Raw genomic sequence first — 12,945 nt, 5'->3', positions numbered from 1 at the left:
TTCAAGGTTTTCAAGGACCTGTACGAGCCCTGTATTTCGTAGGTCCACAACCGGTGGAGAACCTGGGTAACAGAGCGGATACCAAGGGATGCATCTAGAAGGGGACAGCCAATAACTCGATAAAGAGATAAAATAAGAAAATTTGTACGCAAAGAATGCACTTGAGCTGCGCAGGAAAGAGCGGTTGGAGGTCAATGGGAGAGGCCTTCATCCTACAGTGGACCTAGTGGGCTGTTGTTGATGATGATGATGATACAGTAGCACGAAACTCTACGATGATCACATCTTTCAAGACACACATTCTCAGAAATCATACCGTGGACCTGAGAATGGATGTTACCCAGCAATTGAGAAGGACCTAGCAGAATTTACTGCAAATGCCGCAGCCAGTCCCTGCCTGTGCATGCTGAACTCCTACAGCTCAAAGCAAGAGATGCACGCAAGGTGTTTCTTTTTGACCACATTGTTGGCACCAATTCTAGAAAACATACCTAGTACAGGCCAACCTAAAGGCAAGTGTTTTTTTTAGCTGGATAGCGTTTTTTTCTTGTTCCTGCCTCTCAAATAGAGGAGATTAAGCAACCAGCACTGCTAAAAGCGGCACTTTATGACATCGACAGCAACGCGATGCTCCTGAGCGAGCCACCTCTGCACGGGGAGAGGCGCGGCAGTGAAGACGGTGAAGAGCTCACTTCTCTTCCGCAGAGGCCACCAGGGGCTCCCCTCGGTCCACGCGCTGCAGGACAGCCCGCACGTTGCGCTCCAGCCAAGCCAGCACCTCGGGCGCTTTCCAGAGCACAAAGTTGCGCCCCACAAAGAGGGACTGCAGCTGGCCCAGAGCAGCAGGCTGCCTGCATTGCAGCACACGCAACCAATGGGGGCTCAAACAAAGGACACTTCCAGGCGCTGCGGGTGGCACCACTTGTAGCTGCACTAAGCTACCTTCAGCAGGCTACGTGCGTGTTTCCCCCTTTCCTTTGTGCTCCACTATTTAGGCTGGCACCACGTTACTCACCAGAAGTGGAATTGGTGGTGGGGACAAAGAAATATTGAAAATATTGCACACACTTTTCAGCCACAACCCCAGCTTGTGCGGAGATGACTGGACACATTTCGAGGAAACAAATGCTCTCTCTCTCTCTCTCTCTCTCTCTCTCTCTCTCTCTCTCTCTCTCTCTCTCTCTCTCTCTCTCTCTCTCTCTCTCTCTCTCTCTCTCTCTCTCTCTCTCTCTCTCTCTCTCTCTCTCTCTTTCTCTCTCTCTCTCTCTCTCTCTCTCTCTCTCTCTCTCTCTCTCTCTCTCTCTCTCTCTCCCTCTCTCTCTCACACACACACACACACACACATGCACACGCACGCACGCACACACACACATGCACACACACACACAAACACAATTTTTCTTTTGGACATTCTTACAGATGCTGGTTTGTCCATCGATTGTCATTTGCAAATATGACATTGCCTTTAGGAAAAAGTAATGCTGCACCATGTTTCAACCTATTCCCAACACCTCCCCTATCTTTGCTAGTTATTTAAGGTTATCAAAGATTGTGTTTAAGAAGTGCATGTCCTTACTTATGTCGTTACGATGACATGATAGCAATTCAGACACCACCTAGATAAAGAAACAAAAAAAAGCAAAGAGAAAATTCCAAAGCTGTCACTCGAAGGTGATACAATCTTACTAACAACTGCCGATGTACGGCTACGGTATTATGGTGACTCTCCAAGGACAATATTTCACACGATGCATACTAAAGCTCTTGTTTTCAAAACGGGAACAATAAAAATGCCGAGCTTAGGCGCACGCCATATGTGCACGTGAAAGTTTCGGCTCGGGACAGATGACCTACCAGATACATCACTAGTTAAATATCAGTGTTGCCATGCTTGGTCCAAGACACAAGACACATATCTCGTGGATATGTGTCCTGTGTGTCGCGTGGTTCTGGCATGGTTCTGGAGTGACAAAAGAGTGTATTTTCAGTATTGATTTTTCCAGTTGCAGTAAAATCTACAAGCCAGGATGAATTTCTTTTTTGTACCTCCTATTAAAACAGGTCCCAGGATTTGAATACAAAACTCGCAATTATAGGCACCGGACACTGAAGTTTGCCCGCGACTACAGCGCCGCCCCTTGCCGCTGCTGAGCAACTTTGGGTCGGTGGATGCAGCGACCGGCCGTTCAGCGAACGCGAAAACACGCGCGCTGCGTGCGGTTCGACACTGTGTGGTTGAAGTTTTTTAAGAAACATAGTTTCAGAAACACCACAAGCTGCAGTGTCCTAAAGGATCAAAATGCTGCCCGAAAGAATTTGTGGCAGCGCCACTACTGCTGCGTGAAGGACTGCCACAATCGCGAAGGACAGCCTGGCATCGTTTTGTACAGGTTTCCCGGGCAACCGTTAAAGAAGGAGCGTAGCAAGAAATGGATTTATGCAGTACGAATAGTCAAGTAAGAAAGCCATGACATTTTTGCCAGTGGAAGGAGTAAAATTGTGAGTACTATTACCGTTTAAGTGCAGTGCAGACGCGAAGGGCCGTAAAACTAAAACGTTTGCTTTCAGTGTTTCATGCACATCGCAGACTGCGGTATTTGTGAATCGCATGCCGTAGTTTTTGCATAACACAAGGTGTATTAAGGTTTCCGCCACTATTGTTTTATCAGCAGTAACCGTTTTGTTCAGCGATATTCACGGCACCGAATGGACGCCAAAAGGCGGCACAAGAATATGCTCACAGCACTTTGCAGGTGGCGCCAAAAGCAATGTCAAGACGCATCCCGCCTACTGCCCTACTTTGTTCCCCGAAGTGTACAGAGTTCGGCCACACATTCCCAGCGAGAGCGTGGCAGGATATCAAACACAAGGTGGCATTCACATGCGTTATTTGACTCCTTTAATTCGTTTTGCGTACTCTGAAATTCGAGACTATTATTTTTTAACCAGAGGAAAGGGAGGAGGAGGGAATACTTTTTTGGAGAATCCTGACCGGCCTGAAAAATTGTATCCAATTAGCCGCTAAAACGACTCTAACATTACTCACAAGAAAGAAGCCGAAACTAAGCGTACTCTTCGTTAAGAACCCCCAGCTCGATCCGCTGTATCAGCAGGTTTCACACTGGGTGGAACTGGGTTTTGGTTACTTTGTCATCTGAAGTAACGTTTAGAATGCATTGTTAATCAGTGACAACACCGACCGAGCTGAAGAAGGGCCAGAGAAAAAGTAACTCTAGTGTGGTTGCGCAAACAGAGAAAACAAAAACACAAACACGCCCGTGTCGTGGAGCGCCGTTGTATAGGCTGGAGTCACTTTATTAGGCCGTACAATTTCTGTCCCTTCTTGGGCACGCGAGGCCGAAACTATATAGTAGTAGTCCAGCCCCGTAATTGTCCGGAAACCACACAGAAGCACTTGAGACACGGGGAAACTATTCGTCGGAACAGTTTTCGAGCACGAGACACCTTTCAAAACAATTGCAGAATTGCAAAAACAAACAACCAAGAGGTGTAGAACATATGAACGCGTGGCCGCCGTCTGGCTCTCACCGACCCAGAGTTTGCTCAAGCTTCCGCGGGGCGGCGTTGGGTGTACTTATTCGTCGCGCCCTCTGAGCAGTGACCGGTCCCTATAACTGGTTATCAGCGAAGATGCCTATGACTTGCACTTCAAAAGCAAAAGGGCCTAGGTTCAATCCCCAAAACTTCCTCCAAACTGGCAAAAGCACTGTGTTTTTCAGATTTATGCTCAGCGATATCAGCCATGAAAACACACTACCACAGACACCCTATGACAACACATCGAAAAAACAGTGCCCCCCTGTTGTAAACTAACTACTGGCAGCCATTGCTGTAAAACTTGAAAACCCTACACTCTAATGTGAAGGAAGACGGAGAGAGGATTCAGAGCAGAACGAATTAAGAAACTACTGCATAGAAAGCCAACATGTTGAGTTCTGCTTTTTCCACACTTTCAAACCCATGGCCCACCCTGTGCACACTAACCTAACCCGTAGAATCAAGGTAGTTCAAATTTTGACTGGACGAGCAACACACACGCAAGTGACGTGAGACACTTACTGGGCCCGTGACGAAGGGCCGAAAAATGCATGCTTTGCCACTTGACTGTCCGGCTGCACACCGCACTTGTCCAGCAGCGGCATAAGCAGGCCCGGAAACATGATCAGCGATTCTTGCAGCTGCGCAGAAGTTACTGCAACAGTGAGAGTGGCAATGCCTGCACCTCCGGAAAGCCAGTGAGCAGTGTTGCCCTCCACAGCAGGGTAGCCCCCTGTGGCCCAGTGCTCCTCCCCCCCGTTTGAAAGCAAGGACACAAGGCCCCCCCGCAAACACAGTGGAAGTGATTCCCATCAGCAGTCTAGCTCTAGCCAGACTTTTGAAAACAAAGTAAGGGGTATCTTGCACGAGGGGCAAAACAGGGGAGGAACAACTCTTCATCTCTGCCTTCCCCCCCCCCCCTTTTTTTGTCCACACCAACAAAACAGGGCTGGGGTATCAATTAAGGGAAAAAAATGAACAATGGACACAAAATTGTGGCACTGGTCACGTACACTTTTTTAAAAACATCACCATATTAAAAAAAAAAAAAAAAAAAACTTTCAATGGCAGCATTGCCTCGTCACTAGGCACCTTAACAGCAATGCACAGCAATCCTGCTCAGGCAAGCCTTTTTTTTTCAGACTGGCAGGAACAATCCCAGTGCAAAGACAAGCATCGTCCCAGAGGGCCTCACCATGCTGTCTGCCTCCTCTACAGTGGCACTGCCTTCGGCCGTCTGGGCCAAGTGAAAGAGGGCCAGGGGCACCGAGAAGGCAAAGTTGGGCAGCTGGTTGAGGTTTCGCTCGGCGTCCCACTCGCGATACAGCCGCACCAAGTACTGGTACTGCTCCGCACGGATGGCATAGTAGTCCAAGAGCAGCGTCACACACAGGGGGTCGTTGTCCGGATCCAGCCTGCAGTCGCAGCAGTGACCACACCCACGTCCACACTTACTCAGAGCGACCAAAATAGCAGCTCAGCAGCACATTCGAGGGGGGAGGGAGAGAGACTCTAATTTCTGCTGCCATTGGTGGTTTAACTGAAATTTCTCCCAAGGCTTGCATTTATCCATCCACAAAATCCTGCTCCTCTATTAACTCTTTCGTTGCCGCGCGCCTATTAACTCTTTCAATACCACGCCTATTCAAAAACATTCAATTTGAACGATACCTTGCGAGCCCCTTTTCACAGCGTTCCAGACGTTTCTGGAACAAGTAAAGCTATTTAGGGTTAGCTCAAAAAATGCCCTTTCAAAATCAGTTTTGTTTTCATTTTTGCAACAAAAATGTGAGTTTTAACACTAGTGTGCATCACCTGGATGTGGAAAAAGGACATTGTCATAGCGCGTCACAGCTACCAACGAAGAAGGCGTGCCGCTCGTAATAACTCTGCATCAGCATTTGGTTTTTGTTATCAGGGCACGAATGGTGAATCAGAAGGTGACTTTCAGTCGTAATGCTTGCACTCTCACAGTAATAATCCCTGAAATTGGCTGAACATATTAAGTAGTGTCTGTTTGCAATGCCATTGGATGATTTTATGCAATTTTACTGCCTTTCCGCACATTGTTCTAAGTTGAGTTGTAGTTCCACTCCCCACACGACCCCTCGCTAACAGTTTACAACAGCTTCGGTTTCGTTTCTGCTGAGCTAAATTCATATTTGGAGCTACTACGCAGCTTCAAGCCCGTCTGCCATGGCACTTTTAGCGTCCACTACTGAATCTGAAAAAAAAGCATGACACTCTGATTTCATTCCACCCTAAACCGATTTCCGCAATTAGAATTTCCGATGCACGTCAAAAGATAACACCTAGTCGCCAGATATCAGTTCCGACAAGGGGAGCGCTTCGAACCGGCCTTGCACAACCCCAGCTGTTCGCCACCCAGTTTCGTTTCCATATGAGGGTATCTCTAAAGGTCTAGTGTTGCTCCCTAGTAGAACTGTCTATTCGGACGGAGGTTTGGTATTGTTTCTTTTCAAAAATGTTAGGTGGCACTTGTCTCGTCGGCTGACGAGCGACAATAAAAGCGTACACACCGATCGGTTGCTGGAACTCAAGTGCCTTTATTAAGCGAAGAGAAATGGCGTGCAACACGATAAGTCACGCGTCATACATCCGGTGGCTCAGGTAACGCGAACCGCCCGAGCAAGCGTGAGAAAGGCACCTTCAGCGAGCCGTGGAATGCGCGTCCACTACAGTGCTCAAAGCAGAAGACTCGTAGTGCTGAAAACTTTCATCGTACAACAGCTACTCCGTGAGAGCTTGCAGGACATGATTCTCGCGCATAGCACCATATTCCTACAAGCAGGGCTACAACAGCGAGTCAGAAGATGATTATAAACCGCAAGTTTATGTTTTGAGAGATAACTGACAGTGAACGTCAACATGCATCAATCAAAGTTTCATTTTCAACTCCACGCAGATTTTTCCGCATCGCATGCTTGTCCCAAATACTGTTCTGGCTGCAAATGCAAAGTCAGTCATTGACAAGATGTTTTACGTCATGTGGGGATAAATTGGTGCCTCTGAAAATGTCAAACCACCAGAGTTCTTCCAGGGAATCACACAAAACTGCGCATTTTGAAATGGAGGTTGGGCTTCACCACATAGTACGAGCACCACGCGTGCTGGCATTGTTTTATATATCTGACAAACTGTTCCACGCAAGTCAACATTTTTTTCTAGGATGTGTATTCAAAATGTTTCCCTACAAAATGTATATATTCCTTTTCTTTTACTTTCGGTGGTTTGCTATACACAACTCCTTTTTTATCATTTTCTACGACAACTTGACAAAAATTTTGATTTTCTTTTTTTTTTTTTTCAACTATGATGTATCAAAACATTTCAAACACTAGTGTTGTTGGAAAGGGCGTTAAATCATCTACATTTTACGTCGCTGCAATTAGTGCCTAACCAATATGCCTAGCAGAAAAAAATGTTTTCTTAGACCACTATTAATTTGTCAATTTCCTGCGGTAACAAAAGAGTTAAAAGCAATTTTTCTGCATGATAACTCTTTCAACACTTCTCCCTTGGTGTGATCCTTCTCACCTTAAAACGTTTCTGCATCAACATCGCTTTGTTCAAAACTTTTTCATAATTTTGTACCGTGCGCATTGTATCGTGTATCTGACCTGCTGTTGTCATGTCTTTTTATGGAAGCAAGCGTTCAGTATGGAATACCAACTCCCCCAAACCTAAACCTTATTAGGCACAGAATGGGTTCAGCTGGCCCAACACACTGATGGTTGAAAAGCATCACAAGAGGCCTACTCCCAAAAAAGAGCCCACCAACAGCTCGTGATGATTCACGGTGGCTAGCAAAGTAAGCCAGTATATAGGCCGCTAGTAGCAACCTTCCCCTCTACACAAGTGCAGGGTCTACATGCTCCGAACGCATGCTACTGCATTCAGTGCTACTGGCAAAGAGCATGATCAATTTTTTTTTTTCCAAATGCACACAGCTAAACCATTTCATATCCAGCAAACTGAGTTTAGCTTTAGCCCCACTGTCTCTACACATGCTATGCAGTAGCATCCAAACTAGCCATGAGGAGAAGTGAAGGGAGAAAGGCAACAACATTTATACCATCCCATTGATATGCATTGGACAGATAAGGCAGGCGCGGTCAAGACTGCGCACCACACAAGCTGGGCTGGTGGATGAGAAAAGGTAGGAAAGTACCCACCCCAACAACAGCTTGCAGAATTCCAGGGCGGTCCGTGAGCAACCTCGTTGCCCTACGAAATTGAGGTGCTTGAAGAGAGCCAGAAAGAACGACCTATTCTCGCTGCGACGATAGTCAAGCCGACAGTTCCCTTGGGTGACATTGAAGAGAGAGTGGAAGCATGACTCCAGGCAGAACAACGCCCGCTCTGAAAACGAGTGGAAGGCTTCTTAAATACGAGCACACATCAATTAGTTGCAAGCATCTGTGCGAAAAGACGCACAGGCCAACTTTGTGTCACAAGCCGCCATCACAAAAGTTGCAAAACATCCCAGGCGACATCATTTTCACTGACGACCCAGCTTCCCCAATCCAGACAAAAAAACCAGCAAACTGCCCCCTTTCTCTAAAATTTCTTTCTATGATCAACCTGTTCTAGGCTACAAAATTCACTGCGTTAGAGCAGCTCCTACAATATGAAATACGTTGGGCTAAAACCTTTTATTCATTCAGGATGATCTACAAAGGAAGTACTAGACTGGTCCCAGCATGACCGCTCTAGCAGTCTTTGTCTTTAAATGCAGAGCTGCACTTGAGAGAAGGAGTGGCTGTTGGGATTGGGGAAAAAGAGGCAAAGCGAGGCCTGTAACTGCCTGGAGTGGAGCCAACAGCTCAAAATTGTGCAACATTCATCATGGTACATGCAACTAAACATCAATTAGGCATAGATGGCTCCCTTTCCCACACTTTAAATCAGAATGCATCATAGAAAAGAAAGAATAAGTATATATCAAGGGCATAGCCAGGGGGGTTGTTTAGGAGTCAGAACACCCCCCGAAATTTTCTGAACGCTGCATTCCTTCCCCCCCACCCACCCCTTCCTTTCGCCTATGCTATTTACACACTGAATCAATATACTATAATCTAAAAACAAAAACAAGAAGTGTGTCACTTTAATAAAGTCAAACAATGACTAAAATTTTGTTGGAGCACAGATATCTCTTTGTTTTTGTTTTTTACCGGTGGCGTATAACCTGCCGAAAAATATTTCTGGCTAAGCCCCTGGTATATATGTTGTACTTATAAAATAGTATAATGATTTTCCTCAGCTGTCACACTCAGTTGCATATCGTAATGTGTATAGCTTCATTCACAATTAGACTGGAATAACCTAATTTTTTATGTGTTCTAAGGGCAATGAGGTAACTCATGCCTGAAAATTTCATCAAAATTTGTGCCCTGGTCTAAAAGACTGCCGTGTTGTCTCTGTTTTGTGAGCACTTTGACCCCCAGATGAGTACTACTTACCAACTACTGTAGCTCGGTTGTCCATTCTGTTTCTGTACCCTTCAGCCTAGCAACTTCCCTTAAGAGCAGACACTTAAAGGGACCCGGAAAAGCTTTGTGAAGGTGGCAATCAAATGCATTCAGGTGGTAGAACACATAACGGGGGATTTTTGAGCCAAGTGTGAGCCCCATACGTTGTACAGATAATTTGTAAACAATTTTTGAAGATCGCCTTTCTCAGCCGATGAGCGCGACGCCGCAGCGAGCCGACCGCGGGTGACGCAACGGCGACCGCGGGTGACGCAACGGCGATCGCTGCTGACGCAACGGCGAAGGCGCCCCCTGATTCGCCCAATCGCCGGCAAGGTCGGCCGCCGGCGGCGTCACTGTCATTGGCTTCCGGCTGCTCTTCCTCCTTCCTGCGCGATCCCAAGGCAAGGCGGCAAAGGAGGGTCCGCAGTGATTGACGCGAGCCTAGGCGCAGGAATGTAGCTAGCTGCTTTGAAGGAGGCAGAGAGGGAGGAGGAGTCGATCGGCAAGTGGGGAGAGGTGCATTTAATTGCTTCTGGCGCAGCTAATACTGAATGTAGATCAATCATTCCAACGGCATTGCATCGCTATATTGGTGCTACGTCACAACACAGGCATTTTGTAACTTTTACAGAAGGCTTTTCTGGGTCCCTTTAAGGTTTGGACCTTACCAACGAGGCTGCCTCACTACTTACCCAGGCAGGCCATGTTTCAGTTTTGATTTCAGTGAAATGTTCTGGCTCTGTCGAAAGATTTATGCAAGTGAATGCGAGAGCCCTCATCCCTACTTACAGCCAGCATACACATAGGTATATCATAGCAAGTGGCAAGAGCACGAGATTATTCACGCAATCAACTGCATGTGGAAGCCAACCATCACTCTGGCCAACTGGGCCAGAGTAAGCTGGCCCAGAGTGAACTGAAGCAGAGGTATTTTCAACACCTTCTGCCAGGTAGCAGCAGCTCACAACTTAGGTCGAATGACTTAGCGGTTGTCGGCGTACACTTGACACTCGGTCGTTTTCCTTCAGGCTACAAAACTGACTAGAAGTGGATGAATTGAGCTCACCAGAACCCTCAGTGCTCCTGTGAGAAAACAGGATGTGACCGCTTCATAACCCTGTAGATTTCCAGAGGCACAGTGCTGTTATGAGTTACTCAGAGATGGCGCAGCGTTCCCGACAACTACAGTTTTTCACCTTGAATTCGAATTGATTTCTGGCATGTTTTCACTCTGTAGCTGTTTGTTAATCACTCTAACGCCCCAAAATAGCATTATTTTAAACGCTAACCATGATGAATTCCAACGCCGAGCTAACAAAACTAGTACCACAATTAGTGTTGCTTTTGCCGGCATCAGCCGATTGATAAGTCAGTCTTACACTGTCACAAGTGCCGGCACCCTTTTCCACTGCATTTTTTTAATAGTAGCTTTACAACTGAAGTTCGCATTACAGTTGTTAAAACTGGGGCAACCTTCAACCTTTTAAATGGAGCAAGGTTGTATGTCTTGGTGGCTCCACTGATTTCTATACCTAACCTAACAAAGCACTGTTTCACAATTAACAAAAGCTGAAAGAGCTACAAAAGATGTGATGTTTCAAGAAAAATAAAAATTTATACAGCCTTATGTGCCCTTTTCAGCTGGCTGGCACAAAATTACAAATGAACCTGTACACCAGTGTCTAAACTTCTTAGCGTTTAAACTTCAAGCGCATTTATACAACAACAACAAAAAAATAACAGCAAATTTCCTTCTACCAAACTCATTTCAAAAGCCCGATGTCAATGCTAGTATTCCTCATGCCTCACCTATAAGTTCAGCAGCCATCTGAAGGTCCTCGCTCATCTTGCAAACATCGCTGAACTGGATCAAGGAGTCGATATGATATGGGTGCTGGTTCAGGAGTGCCTGAAAAACAATGCAAAGATACAAATACTTAGTACACTCGACGCTAGCAAGCAAGCCGAGTGAAAACAAGGGGTTGGGTTGGGTCACCTAGCCTAACCACTACTACCAGTCGGATGATGCTTAAACTAGAAGAAACTAATTTCAAAACTAGGTAATTTGGTTGTCACAAAACTGCCATAAATTTTAGTCATCTCCTGGGTGGAGAACAAACATCCCAACACACATAGGTGACATCACCAGCAGACACAAATATGTGTACACACACTGCTGACAAAAAGCACACTACTACAATAAGCAAGCATAATTTTAGGTAGTAGCAGAATGAAAATACTAAGGCCTGCCAACACTGACGTCGTGCCATGGGGCTTACAAAGCAGTGTGCTGGACAGTTCACTGAAAACCACATTACATCAAAACAGAAATCACTTGGCACCCCGTCACAGCTGGCAGGCTCGTTAGAATGTCGGCAGGGACTTAGCCAGGAACACCCCGGCTGCAAAAGAGGTATGCTGACTCACACAGCTTTCGACGCAACTGGTTCTTGCCCATACTGGGAGGACTGTCTTCAACAGGATGACACATAGCATTAAAGCAAAGCAAAACAAAACAAGTACGTACCCTGCGTGCCACTGCTTTTACCTGGCATATGCCAAGAACATTTTATACACCTCTGCTTGGGAAAGCAGTACACTGCTTAGAGTCAAAGCTCCTTAGCCACAAAAATATAATCAATTGGGTAAAACAAACTGCATATGCTTCAGTGATAGAATGAGAGAAAAATTTGCTGTTGCAATGAGCAGTAACATTTTCGCCACCCTACTCCTGGTGCGACACACAGGTGGGGTCTAGCAGGGCTTATGGAAGGCCAACAGGTGTGCTTCCGGGACACAGTTGGTGCAATGCTCAGAGTCAAACTTCAAATTTTAACCACTCTTTTTGAGGATGATACGTCAATGTAATCATCATAATCACTATGTTTCAACACATGTTGAATCTTGTAGCAAGAACACCTCAAGAAATAAAAGAAAAAAAGAACTCACAACTATGTTGTCGGGGTTGAAGGTCTCCACAGCATCCAAGAATTGGAACTGGATGGCTTGATAAGACTTGGAGTGCTCAAATGTGAAATAATGCACGTCGCCTCGTGTCTCCACTAACTCCATGCTTATTCCTGGCGAAATGACATTCGGAGGAAAAAAAGGAAAAGAAGAAGAATTGAGGCCAAAAAAAAAAAAAATCCCCTCTCGTGTTCCTTTTATCTTTTCGACATTATGACCACAGAGCTTGTGACACCAAGAATGCCTAACCAAAACGAGAATGCAGTGTGTGGGCTAACATATGGGATAGCAGAGGATTCAGGCTAGCTTCGCTAGAGAAAGTGCTACGTGCTGTACATTAGCCCCAGCGGAATCCGAAGACTCACACACGGGTTCGGGTACTCGCAAGCGGTAGACAGACTCCAGCCATCCGAAGTGAGGCTTTATTGCCTGGCAGATACAGGGCAAATACCAGACAACAAGACTATCGCTTGTGGGGAGACGGTGGCTCCGTTTGCTCGCTCAAGCCGCGGGACCCTCGATATCCGTCATCACGGCGGCGGGAGCGGGGGAGGCATCCCTTGCGACCGATCAGGACAGAATCTCTTAGAAGAGTCCCCATGGAGCCAACTGGGTTCGTTCTCAGTGATCAAGGCATTGGGAGTAGGCACTGCCCAAGCCAACCGATACCGGCGCCACATCGCCCAGGTCAGCTTAAGGGGGGGGGGGGGGGGGGGGGGAAAGGAGAGGAGGTCTTCCCCTGGTCGAGGAGAGGGTGGCGCGAAGGAAGGCGACAAGCTGGTCCTCCTTCCCCCGCACCCTCGCGCATACGCTCGCGGCGAGCTGGTTCGGCATGTCGCATGGGGTCACAAAGAGGTCACGACTCATGCGACGCGCCGGCTGCCCAAAATGGCGGCTCCCAGCTCGCAAAAACATGTGCAGGCGA

The 12,945-nt window shown here is 46.8% G+C and overlaps 1 protein-coding gene across 1 annotated transcript in view; it reads right to left on the bottom strand.

Moving 5' to 3' along the window:
• Nulp1 (Nuclear localized protein 1) overlaps nucleotides 1-12,945 on the bottom strand; it is a 62,946-nt gene that overhangs the window by 24,978 nt on the left and 25,023 nt on the right. The window contains exons 5-10 of the mRNA XM_077682014.1: nucleotides 12,003-12,133; nucleotides 10,863-10,962; nucleotides 7,755-7,941; nucleotides 4,754-4,973; nucleotides 4,081-4,199; nucleotides 693-851 (exon numbers count right to left, since the gene is read on the bottom strand). Of these exons, the coding sequence (XP_077538140.1) occupies nucleotides 693-851; nucleotides 4,081-4,199; nucleotides 4,754-4,973; nucleotides 7,755-7,941; nucleotides 10,863-10,962; nucleotides 12,003-12,133 (916 nt within the window). The remainder of the gene's footprint in view (nucleotides 1-692; nucleotides 852-4,080; nucleotides 4,200-4,753; nucleotides 4,974-7,754; nucleotides 7,942-10,862; nucleotides 10,963-12,002; nucleotides 12,134-12,945) is intronic.

This window comes from Haemaphysalis longicornis, unplaced genomic scaffold (genome assembly GCF_048455015.1).
Source record: "Haemaphysalis longicornis isolate Haplotype H1 unplaced genomic scaffold, Haemaphysalis longicornis Haplotype H1 scaffold_1, whole genome shotgun sequence".
Taxonomy (NCBI): domain Eukaryota; kingdom Metazoa; phylum Arthropoda; class Arachnida; order Ixodida; family Ixodidae; genus Haemaphysalis; species Haemaphysalis longicornis.
Note: the sequence above shows the minus strand (reverse complement) of the source record. Positions and strands in the feature narration are given on the sequence as shown.